At 45.5% G+C, this 12,286-nt stretch overlaps 2 protein-coding genes across 14 annotated transcripts in view; one reads left to right on the plus strand and one right to left on the minus strand.

The window, feature by feature from the left end:
• Positions 1-12,286, plus strand: part of cmss1 (cms1 ribosomal small subunit homolog) — a 544,867-nt gene that overhangs the window by 95,148 nt on the left and 437,433 nt on the right. Inside the window, exon 1 of one of the 13 annotated variants that reach the window (XM_072513501.1) lies at positions 4,856-4,939. The exons of the other annotated variants lie outside the window; for them this stretch is intronic. Coding sequence (XP_072369602.1) covers positions 4,871-4,939 — 69 coding nt within the window. The 5' untranslated portion in view covers positions 4,856-4,870. Of the gene's footprint in view, positions 1-4,855; positions 4,940-12,286 lie in introns of those variants that run through there. 13 annotated transcript variants of the gene reach the window in all.
• filip1l (filamin A interacting protein 1-like) overlaps positions 1-12,286 on the minus strand; it is a 373,822-nt gene that overhangs the window by 35,493 nt on the left and 326,043 nt on the right. The gene's annotated exons all lie outside the window — the stretch shown is intronic.

The raw sequence follows: 12,286 nt of genomic DNA on the forward strand, positions 1-12,286 counted from the left end.
CTGGCTACCCTCTTGCTTTTTATGTACGTGTAAAAAGCCTTGGGATTTTCCTTAACCCTATTTGCCAATGACTTTTCGTGACCCCTTCTAGCCCTCCTGACTCCTTGCTTAAGTTCCTTCCTACTTTCTTTATATTCCACGCAGGCTTCGTCTGTTCCCAGTCTTTTAGCCCTGACAAATGCCTCCTTTTTCTTTTTGACGAGGCCTACAATATCTCTTGTTATCCAAGGTTCCCGAAAATTGCCGTATTTATCCTTCTTCCTCACAGGAACATGCCGGTCCTGAATTCCTTTCAACTGACACTTGAAAGCCTCCCACATGTCAGATGTTGATTTGCCCTCAAACATCCGCCCCCAATCTATGTTCTTCAGTTCCCGCCTAATATTGTTATAATTAGCCTTCCCCCAATTTAGCACATTCATCCTCGGACCACTCTTATCCTTGTCCACCAGTACTTTAAAACTTACTGAATTGTGGTCACTGTTACCGAAATGCTCCCCTACTGAAACATCTACCACCTGGCCGGGCTCATTCCCCAATACCAGGTCCAGTACCGCCCCTTCCCTAGTTGGACTGTCTACATATTGTTTTAAGAAGCCCTCCTGGATGCTCCTTACAAACTCCGCCCCGTCTAAGCCCCTGGCACTAAGTGAGTCCCAGTCAATATTGGGGAAGTTGAAGTCTCCCATCACCACAACCCTGTTGTTTTTGCACTTTTCCAAAATCTGTCTACCTATCTGCTCCTCTATCTCCCGCTGGCTGTTGGGAGGCCTGTAGTAAACCCCCAACATTGTAACTGCACCCTTCTTATTCCTGATCTCTACCCATATAGCCTCACTGCCCTCTGAGTGTCCTCCCGCATGTACAGCTGTGACATACCTATTATTTTAAATAAATCAGATTATTTTCACTATTGCTATGTTTTACTGTATTAATTCCATTAAATTCACTCCCTTGACATATTTTTGTATCACTTCCATTATGAAAACAGATACAAAGTATTCATCTAACAACCTTCGTTATTGTCCATTATGGTGTTGCCTGCACTTGGCAATGTCCTGAAAAATCAACTGTTGCATTTACACAAGTGCTGCCTGATCTTGAATGTTTTCCCCTTTTACTGTTTTTTTATTTTCAGATTTCTGGCATTTGCAAGATTTTGAGTTTTGTTATTATTTTATGTGGTGATTGAGTTAATTTTGCTAACTGTTGCAAAAAGTGTCAAAATGGACCTTCAGGATTTTTCCATTCAGGGTGCCTTCACTTTGGTGACCAAAAAACCTATTTAATTAAGAACGTGCATCGGTCTCGGAGGAAAATGCACTTTTCTAACCTAGACTCTTTTGTGAACTTTAGTTTTTCAAAAATTTTGCCTAGCTTTTTGCGATGGCTCATGTAATATCACTAGGGAGATCTTGTGACGCAGTGGTTAGCATCCCTGCCTCTGAACCAGATCCTCCTGGTTTGAGTCCCATCCTGGGGCTTGAAGGCCAAGGATAATGTGTTCATAACACAATTAACAGGTTGAGTATCAACCTGCAAAATCCTTAAACCACGTGGGCAATGGCAGGTGGCAAGTCCGGGCGAGACTCCTGATCAGCCCATGCTTGATGCAGAGTGGCGCCCAACAAGTATAAGCCTCTGGCGGCAGGCTGGAGACCTGTTCTAGGAAAAACATTTGCTATGAGCACAGATGAAAATCTGCCTTGTGCACCACTAGACAAGGGAAGTGAAGCAAATAATGCAACGTTACTGTTGTGTTACCTTGTATTCACTGAGAAAACTTCTAATCCCTAATCCCTTGTTTTTTAAATACAACAGTTCATATTATGCAAGGTTAGTTATGTACTGTATTAGCACATTGTTATATCTTTCTGGTTCTGTGCATAATTTGTGCGTTGATAAATATAAACAAGTAGTTTGGCTTGAATGCATTAATCAGGCAATATCATTTTCCTCTTTAAAGGTGATTAAACAATTTAAAGGAATTAGTGGGCTTTTGTATGTAGATGCTAGGAACTCGCAGCTGGGACATTTAATTCCATTTTGGGGATCTTAAAGATATATCCTCCCAAAAGCAATGTGTAAATAGTGACAGATGTAGCTTACGACTAATTTTAACTGATGTGGAAGAGTGGTGGGATCATTTGGTTTAATGATGTGTTAAAGCAAGTAATTAATTTCAAATTAAAATGTTTCATATATTTGCCTGTGTGTACTCTTTAAAACCCTTCTCATCTCAGTGCTACCATTTGATAAGAGAAAATTCTCTAACCCATCTCCCCCGTGTGGTTATTTTTCAAACAACTTGTATTTATGTAACACCTTTTATAACAGTGAAATATATCGTAGTGTTCCACAGAGCAGTTTACTTTTGTACTTCTGTTAAATAAGCAAATAAATCAAGAGAGGTTGAATGTCTTGTTAAGAGGAAGAAGGAGACTTATGTAAGGCTGAGGAAACAAGGTTCAGACAGGACACTGGAGGGATACAAGATAGCCAGGAGGGAACTGAAGAAAGGGATTAGGATAGCTAAGAGAGGGCATGAAAAATCTTTGGCGGGTAGGATCAAGGAAAACCCCAAGGCCTTTTACACATATGTGAGAAATATGAGAATGACTAGAGCGAGGGTAGGTCCGATCAAGGACAGTAGCGGGAGATTGTGTATTGAGTCTGAAGAGATGGGAGAGGTCTTGAACGAGTACTTATCTTCAGTATTTACAAATGAAAGGGGCCATATTGTTGGAGAGGACAGTGTGAAACAGAGTGATAAGCTCGAGGAAATACTTGTTAGGAAGGAAGATGTGTTGGGCATTTTGAAAAACTTGAGGATAGACAAGTCCCCCGGGCCTGATGGGATATATCCAAGGATTCTATGGGAAGCAAGAGTTGAAATTGCAGAGCCGTTGGCAATGATCTTTTTGTCCTCACTGTCAACAGGAGTGGTACCAGGGGATTGGAGAGTGGCGAATGTCGTGCCCCTGTTCAAAAAAGGGAATAGGGATAACCCTGGGAATTACAGGCCAGTTAGTCGTACTTCGGTGGTAGGCAAAGTAATGGAAAGGGTACTGAGGGATAGGATTTCTGAGCATCTCGAAAGACACTGCTTGATTAGGAATAGTCAGCACGGATTTGTGAGGGGTGGGTCTCGCCTTACAAGTCTTATTGAATTCTTTGAGGAGGTGACCAAGCATGTGGATGAAGGTAAAGCAGTGGATGTAGTGTACATGGATTTTAGTAAGGCATTTGATAAGGTTCCCCATGGTAGGCTTATGTAGAAAGTAAGGAGGCAAGGGATAGTGGGAAATTCGGCCAGTTGGATAACGAACTGGCTAACCGATTGAAGTCAGAGAGTGGTGGTGGATGGCAAATATTCAGCCTGGATCCCAGTTACCAGTGGCGTACCGCAGGGATCAGTTCTGGGTCCTCTGCTGTTTGCGATTTTCATTAATGACTTGGATGAGGGAGTTGAAGGCTGGATCAGTAAATTTGCAGACAATACGAAGATTGGTGGAGTTGTGGATAGTGAGGAGGGCTGTTGTCGGCTGCAAACAGACATAGATAGGATGCAGAACTGGGCTGAGAAGTGGCAGATGGAGTTTAACCCTGAAAAATGTGAGGTTGTCCATTTTGGAAGGACAAATATGAATGCGGAATACAGGGTTAACGGTAGGGTTCATGGCAATGTGGAGGAGCAGAGAGATCTTGGGGTCTATGTTCATACATCTTTGAAAGTTGCCACTCAAGTGGATAGAGCTGTGAAGAAGGCCTATGGTGTGTTAGCGTTCATTAACAGAGGGATTGAATTTAAGAGCTTTGAGGTGATGATGCAGCTGTACAAAACCTTGGTAAGGCCACATTTGGAGTACTGTGTACAGTTCTGGTCGCCTCATTTTAGGAAGGATGTGGAAGCTTTGGAAAAGGTGCAAAGGAGATTTACCAGGATGTTGCCTGGAATGGAGAGTAGGTCTTACGAGGAAAGGTTGAGGGTGTTAGGCCTTTTCTCATGAGAATGGAGAAGGATGAGGGGCGACTTGATAGAGGTTTATAAGATGATCAGGGGAATAGATAGAGTAGACAGTCAGAGACTTTTTCCCCGGGTGGAGCAAACCATTACAAGGGGACATAAACTTAAGGTGAATGGTGGAAGATTTCGGGGGGATGTCAGAGGTAGGTTCTTTACCCAGAGAATAGTGGATGCATGGAATGCACTGCCTGTGGAAGTAGTTGAGTTGGAAACATTAGGGACCTTCAAGCGGCTATTGGATAGGTACATGGATTACGGTAGAATGATATAGTGTAGATTAATTTGTTCTTAAATGCAGCACGGTAGCATTGTGGATAGTACAATTGCTTCACAGCTCCAGGGTCCCAGGTTCGATTCCGGCTTGGGTCACTGTCTGTGCGGAGTCTGCACATCCTCCCCGTGTTTGCGTGGGTTTCCTCCGGGTGCTCCGGTTTCCTCCCACAGTCCAAAGATGTGCAGGTTAGGTGGATTAGACATGATAAATTGCCCTTAGTGTCCAAAATTGCCCTTAGTGTTGGGTGGGGTTACTGGGTTATGGGGATAGGGTGGAGGTGTTGACCTTGGGTAGGGTGCTCTTTCCAAGAGCCGGTGACGACTCGATGGGTCGAATGGCCTCCTTCTGCACTGTAAATTCTATGATAATCTATGATTAATCTCGGACAAAGGTTCAGCACAACATCGTGGGCCAAAGGGCCTTTTTCTATGTTCTATGTTCTAAATCAGCCATTGTGCAATTGTGCGGTTTTTTTGGTGATGTAGGTTGAGGAAGGATTGCTACCTCCTGATCGAACTCCTCACTGCATCCACTGAAATCATTATACCATAGATCAATGAGGTTCTTCAATGACAGTGTTACTGCATTCAGCCCACGGCAGTGCTGACGTATTTCTCTGGAGGGACATAGGACACATGGTGAGCCTGCTCCACCATTCAGTAAGATCATGGCTGATCTGGTTGTCTCAACACCCTTTGCCGTCTGCCTCCAAAACCCTTGTCTGTCAAAAATCTATCTAACTCTACCTTAAATAAATTCAACGACCCAGCCTCCACTGCTTTCTGGGGAAGATAACTCCACATAATAACAATCCTTCGAGAGAAAGAAAATCTCCTAATCTTTGTGTTAAATGGTACACCTTATCTTCCTAAACTGTACTCCCTAGTTCCAGTCTTTACATCATGTGGAAACATCCTCCCAGGATCTACATTTTCAAATCCCCTCAGGATTCTGCAAGTTTCAATAAGATCACCTTTCATTCTTCTAAACTCCAAGGGGTATAGGCCCAACCTGACCAACCTTTCTTCATAAGAAAAGCCCCTCATTGTAGGAATGAGTCAAGTGACTCTTCCCTGAATTGCAACTATATAGATTTTCAAATAAGGAGATTAAAACTGTACTCAGTATTCCAGATGTGGTCTCACCAAGGCCCTGAACGGCTGCAGTTAAACTTCCCTACTTTTATATTCCATTCCCCTTGCAAAAATGCCATCATTCCATTTGCTTTACTTATCACTCGCTGTGCCTGCATTCTAACTTGTGGTGAATCATATACCGGAACAACCAGATCCCTCTGTACTACCTGGTTCTGCAACTCCCTTTGTTTAAATACTATATTACTTTTCTATTCTTCCTGTTATAAGTGGACAAGTTTGCATTTTCCCACATGATACTCACTCCGCTTGCCAAATTTTTGCCCACTTACTTAACCTGTCCCTTTGCAGACTCCTCTTGACAACTTACTTCCCTCCTTATCTTGGTGTCATAGTTAATTTAGCTACGGTTCCTTCACCCAGCTCTGATCCCTGTGTCACTCTTCTGGTCTCAACTTGCCAACCCAAAAAACATCTATTTCTCCATAAAATAAAAGCAAAATACTGCAGATGCTGAAAATCTGAAATAAAAACTGGAAATGGTGGAAAGTCTCAGCAGGTCTGGCAGCACCTGTGGAGACAAAACCCGAGCTAACGTTTTGTGTCCGTGTGACTCTACTTCAGAACTGAAGAGCGGTAGAAAGGTGCTCCGGTTTCCTCCCACAAGTCTTGAAAGACGTGCTTGTTAGGTGAATTGGACATTCTGAATTCTCCCTCAGTGTACCCAAACAGGTGCCGGATTAGGGGATTAAGTGGTGACGAGGGGATTTTCACAGTAACTTCACTGCAGTGTTAATGTAAGCCTAGTTGTGACACTAAGAAAGATTATTGTTACTTTTGAAGGGAAGGGTGGAGCAAAATAAAAGGTCATGGATAGGTGGGATTTGCTAAAGATGTCATGGACACAAGATAAAGGGAGTGGTAATGATAGTGTTAAAGACCAAGGCAGGTGCTAATAGTGGTATGAATTGTTAATAGCAGAACAAAGGCTTAGTGCTCTCTGAAAGCAAAATATAAGAAGTTACAGTCAGGCCTGGCGGTGTGGGGGGGGGGGGGGGGGGTGAAGGATGGGAATATATATCTATATCAAAATGGAGGACAGAGTTCATGGTCTGAAGCTGTTGAACTCAATGTTCAATCCAAAAGGATGTAAAGTGCCTAATCAGAAGGTTGAGGTGCTGTTTCTCCAGTTTGTGTTGAGCTTCTGGGACATTGTTGCAGACTAAGGACAGAAATGCGGGATGACAGCAAGATGGTGAATTGAAATAGCAAGCAACAGAAAGGTCAGGGTCATGCTAACGGACTGAGTGAAGGTGTTTGCCAAGCAGTCACCCAGTCTTCGTTTAGTGTACCCAATGTAAAGGAGACCAGATTGTGAGCAGCGAATCCAGTAGACTAAATTGAAATAAGTGCGATTGAATCGCATTTCTACTTCTCTAAATGGATATCCTTACTCTCTGCATTCTGTTAGCCAACGAATCCTTTATCCATGGCAATATGCTACCCCCAACATCATGTAATCTTATTTTGTGTAGTCTCCATTGATATGGCACTCTGTCTTGTGAGCTGCTTAGCCTCAATCCCTGTCCTGCTCAGACTCTATATCCTTTAAGTATTCAACTGTCCCAAGCTCTTATTTCCTTCCCATAATGGGGTGCTTAAAACTGTGCATATGTTTCCACCTGCAGCCTAATTAAAGTCAAATACAAGGTCAACACTACCTCCTTTTGAGCTTTGCATTAGTAATTGCAAAACTAAGGGCATGATTCACCCAGAAAATGACTGTGTCATTTTGGGCGGGTTTCCCACTGGGTGGTTGGGCACGATCCACGCACACTTAGGGCGCAATCCAACAGCCACGCTGCACCCAAAAAGCAGCATGCCACACCGTAGCGTAGCCGTGGAAAGCTGGGAGAACCCGCTTCAAAGCAATCTCGGGATGTTGCAATGTGAATCCCGTCCACAATGGGTGGGATCACTTTTTGGCAAATCTGCATATTAGAGCAAGGCAGCTAATCTCACTCTCATGTGCAGATTCTCGAGGTACCTGAGGCTTTGGGATCAACCCCTTTGCCTCAGAGACCTTGGGCGAGCACCGTTTGGTACTGGATCCCATAAACGGGGACCAGATGGAACGGCACTCCTGGGAGTCTCCAAGGGGATTGGAGGCCCCAGCTGCATGCCCTTTGGGCAGGGTGGTGCCCTGGCACTGCTGGTGCCACTTGCGTACCGTGGCAGTACTAGCCTGGTACCTTGGCAGTACCACTACCCGCTGGCATCAGTGGTGCCAGGTTGGCACGTGCCAAGCTGGCATTTTTTGCACGTGCGCAATCGGGCTGAGGTTGCCCGGCATGGTTGTCGGGGGAGTGCGGGGGAGGGGCGATTAAATATGAGGGGCATTTAAAAATGGTGGGCCGATCTCTCGCTACAATGGGGAGTTCCTGCGAGCAGAGCTTCCCATTGTAAAAAATGGGGCTATGTGCAGCCTCAGCTGCGCGTGCCCCACTCAGGCCCCTTAATCAATGCGAGTGCCGGGAAACACACGGCTAAACGTGCTTGCTAGGGGACATTGTTCTCTCTTGAGAAGATTGTGTAAGTCATTTTTTTGGAGCTTTGGAAGATTCTCATCGAATCATCGCACACTTAGAGTTTTTCCTCCGCTGGCAAGATCAGTTCCTCCGAGATCAGGGTGCCATTTTAAACGGTGCCCAGATCTCAAAGTTAGGTTGAAGATCTCCCACACCCCCCATCCACGGACATTGCGATCGCAACACCCCCAACCCTCAACCCCGGAGGGGCAGCTGCCCCATCACAAAATGTCTGCGTGACCCATCTCCCCCACACCACCCAGACATAAGGGTGACCCGGCCTCACCCTCATTCAGCCTCATCAGCATTGTGTCATCACCCCATCCACCCCAAGAGAGCAGACCCAGTTATGGGGTCGCTGAGGGACCCGCCTTCACCTTTCAGATCCCCCCCTTTCAGATCCCCCCATGCGCCTGCTTCAGGCCCCTCTTCACTCCCTCGCTCCCCCCTTCCCCTACCCTACCCTTCAAGCCCCCCGTTCATGCCCCACAGCCTTCATACATACCTTTCTGGACCCCCTTTATGTACCCCCTTCTCCACCTCTTTTATGAGCATGGCCACCCTCAGGCCCTGCCCCTTGGCACCTGGACACTGTCAGCTTGGCACCTAGGCACTAATCAAGGTTGGTGCTGCCAGGGTGCCAGGTTGGCACTGCTCTGTCCCCAATCACTGGAGGGCTCCAACGGCCTCTGAGCCCCCAGCATGGCATTCATGCCTGGTTTCCATTTTTGGAAACCAACACTAATTTGCGCCAGCCTAAGGCTTTGCCTGTGGGGCTGGTGAATACCGGGAGCCTGGAGAATCTGGCCTTGAACAGGCAGCACACATTTAAGTAAGTTTAATGACTCATTAATTGTGCTGATTTGGATCACCCCCAGCAAGGATGTGATTCAGATCACTTCAGGCGTAGTGGGTTGATTGCATGTGTGGCCGGCGCGAAACCCTTTCTTATCCTCTTCTGCTTTTCACTGGGAATAGTGGGTTCGGTGCTGGGCGCAACACAGTGGGAAAATCGTTCCCTAAACATTCTGATTGTATCTCTGCACTCCAAAGTCCCGTTTTTTTTGTATGCCATTTAAAATCTTACAATTGTGTTTCCTTGCCCTAATCTTCATTTTTGCTCATCCTGTTTATCTTCTGAAATCTTGCTATTTGGAAAAAGCGCAATAATCTCATACTGTTGGTGGTTAACGATGTTCTTCGATCTTGCTATTTGAGTAAAGTGCTTTACCCTCATGCTGTTGATTGTCCATGGGAAAGGTGGTATAGTGATTCTGGTAACTGTCAATTTGACACATTGTGCCCTGAAGATTTATTGCCCTTCCACATCTTGGATTGAATCTGGAGCACAGAGGTAAAGTAATCGTGAAAAGCCACATAGGATGTTGTGCTGTGTTAGGAGTTTTGGGTGTATGTTAGACATAACTCGGAGTTTTCCTGATGAATATTGGCCTATGCAGACCGAGTTCCTGGACAAATCAAACCTGCAAATACTGCTTGAAGGGTCATGGTGGGTACCATAGTTCACATCTGATACCCTCCCAGGATTCCTCGATTGTCCTCATTTTTAATCTCTCTCAAAACATGAATGCAGTGTGATTTGCACCTGCCTGGAACAAAATTGTGGTCGGCGGACCCAGGTTGGTTTCCAAGGAGAAAGTAACCTGGAGTAACCTAACAACCCAACTGCTCAGATTTTGCTCGGCAGAGAGTGTTAAAAGCATCCCCATGTTCTAGCTTCTGTTATATTGTTCTGTATTCGATTCACATTGTTGAATGCACTGCATTGAGCCTCTTGTCTACGAAGACATCTAGATATCTTTCAGCTTTATCCATCGATATTTCAACATCGCGAATGAAGTACGTGTGGTATTTTTGCCAGTCACATGTACTTCAACAGTGTCTACATTCAAATACTGTCTGCCTGCTTGCACATTTTGTCCAACTCATTGTATAACTTCTGACTTCTCCGAATCTACTCCTCTACTTACTGATCTGCAGATTTGATCTGTCTTTAAAAACAGTGGAAGCATAGGTGTGAATTCAAAGCAGCATATATTTTAGGATTGAGTTTTAGTTGCTTTTAACATTATGACACAATAGAAATAACATTTAAATTTCCATGCAGAGGCAACCATGTTTGGGGATTGCTACAAAACAATAGACAGTTCTGGGATTTGGAGTGGGAAGGTGACTACCCATATATAGTTTATTGGACTCGTGCAGTGACTTGTAATATGAGTTATAGAAATTTAGTGACAGCGTTTCATTTATTAGTGCTTAAAGATTCATATGGGCTTTAACTTTATATCAGTGTAATATTAAAATTAGTGGATTACTAAATAATGATATTGGCTGAAATGCCCCAAAAATCAGTAATGTTTTAAAAGTAGATAGTAGAAAGTAGAAAGTGACTTCCGGTTGCGGCGATGTGGAGCTAAGCCGCACGTTTCGGCAGCTCCCGCGACAACGGACTTTCGGGCTCTCCAGAGGAGCCCCAACGGAGCTTTTTTTGAATTAATCCCGTGTGGGAAGGTGCAGTAAGGTCCCCCCTTACGATATATGGCCGAGATCAGCGGTGGAACGCGGAGAAAAGAGGACCTGGAGCAGAGACTAAAACGAGGGGGGAAAAGCAAGATGGCGGAGAGCGAGCAGCGTGGGGGCCAGACCAGCAGGAGTTCCTCTAGCGATGTGTGGAGGAGCTGAAAAAGGAGGTGCTGGCGCCAATGCCGTTGGCGATCGAGGGGCTGAAGGAGACCCAGAAGACCCAGGCGGTGGAGCTTCGTGAGGTGAATGATAAAGTGAATACCAACGAGGACGGGATGCTGGGCCTGGCGGTAAAAATGGAGGCACACGAGGCGGTGCACAGGAGGTGGGCCGAGAGAATTGAGGCCCTGGCGAACAGGTTGAGGAGGTAGAATCTCCGGATTCTGGGTCTTCCCGAAGGAGTGGAGGGAGCTGATGCCGGGGCGTACGTGAGTACGATGCTCCATTCGCTGATGGGTGCGGAGGCCTCTCCGAGCCCCCTGGAGCTGGAAGGGGCTCACCGGGTCCTGGCGAGGAGACCCAAGGCCGACGAGCTGCCAAGGGCGATAGTGGCAAGGTTCCATCGCTTCGCGGACAAGGAAAGTGTGGTGAGATGGGCCATGAAGGTGCGGAGCAGTAGATGGGAGAATGCGGTGATCCGAGTTTACCAGGATTGGAGCGTGGAGGTGGCAAGGAGGAGAGCTGGCTTCAACCGGGCCAAGGCGGTGCTGCATAAAAAAAGAATCAGGTTCGGCATGCTGCAGCCTGCGCAACTGTGGGTCACGTATCAGGACCGACACCATTATTTTGAAACGCCAGAAGAGGCTTGGACCTTTATTCAGACGGAGAAAGTAGAAAGTCTATTTGGAATATGAAGTCAAGGGAAAACCTTCAGTTAAACTACTTTAGCAATCAATATAAATAAGCACAGAGCTCTAAACTTTTTTCTTTCACGTGGATGGTACCAATAGAAATCCATTTGGTTAAATGGGCTGGTTCATAATTTGTTGCGGACTTGTTTGTTTCTAAATGAGGGCAGCACGGTGGCGCAGTAGTTAGCATTGCTGTCTCACGGCGCTGAGGTCCCAGGTTCGATCCCTGGGCTCTGGGCCACTGTCCGTGTGGAGTTTGCACATTCTCCCCGTGTTTGCATGGGTTTCGCCCCCACAACCCAAAGGTGGATTGGCCACACTAAATTGCCCCTTAATTGGAAAAACAAATTAATTGGGTACTCTAAATTTATTTTTTTAAAGTTTGTTTTTAAATGGAAGTAAAGCTTTTGACACTTTAAAGTCTTAGGAATTATATTTTTGATTTTATAATTTTGCTGTTGCAGACAAGTAACAAACATATTGAAGGAGTGGTTGGAGTAGGAAGAAGAATGCTGTCTTCCTTTGGGAGGACTGCAGGTTCATGATCCATCGAGCTACTGCTACTCCCCTGGAGTCACAGCTCAACAATCTGCTGGAGGCAATTAATGGGTAATCCCCTGGGAATCTCTTTGCGCATTGTAATCCACAGTAGTCTGAACTTCAAATAGAGCACTCTGACGTTAGTTGGTTGCTGTATATGCTGCAATGTAAGCTACAACATTGACAACCAGACACTGCATCAAGGTTTGATCCAGAAGTGTGTAAATGGAGTTGGCCTTCACTTCCATACTGAAAATAATGGCCTCCAAGGCCTACATTAATCTCTGTGCCAAGTTGGTGATAGATTCCTCCACGGTTCTTAACATTGACTGCAAGTACGGTTCAATTCCCGTACCAGCCTCCCC

Source organism: Scyliorhinus torazame, chromosome 8 (assembly GCF_047496885.1).
Source record: "Scyliorhinus torazame isolate Kashiwa2021f chromosome 8, sScyTor2.1, whole genome shotgun sequence".
Classification (NCBI taxonomy): Eukaryota; Metazoa; Chordata; class Chondrichthyes; order Carcharhiniformes; family Scyliorhinidae; genus Scyliorhinus; species Scyliorhinus torazame.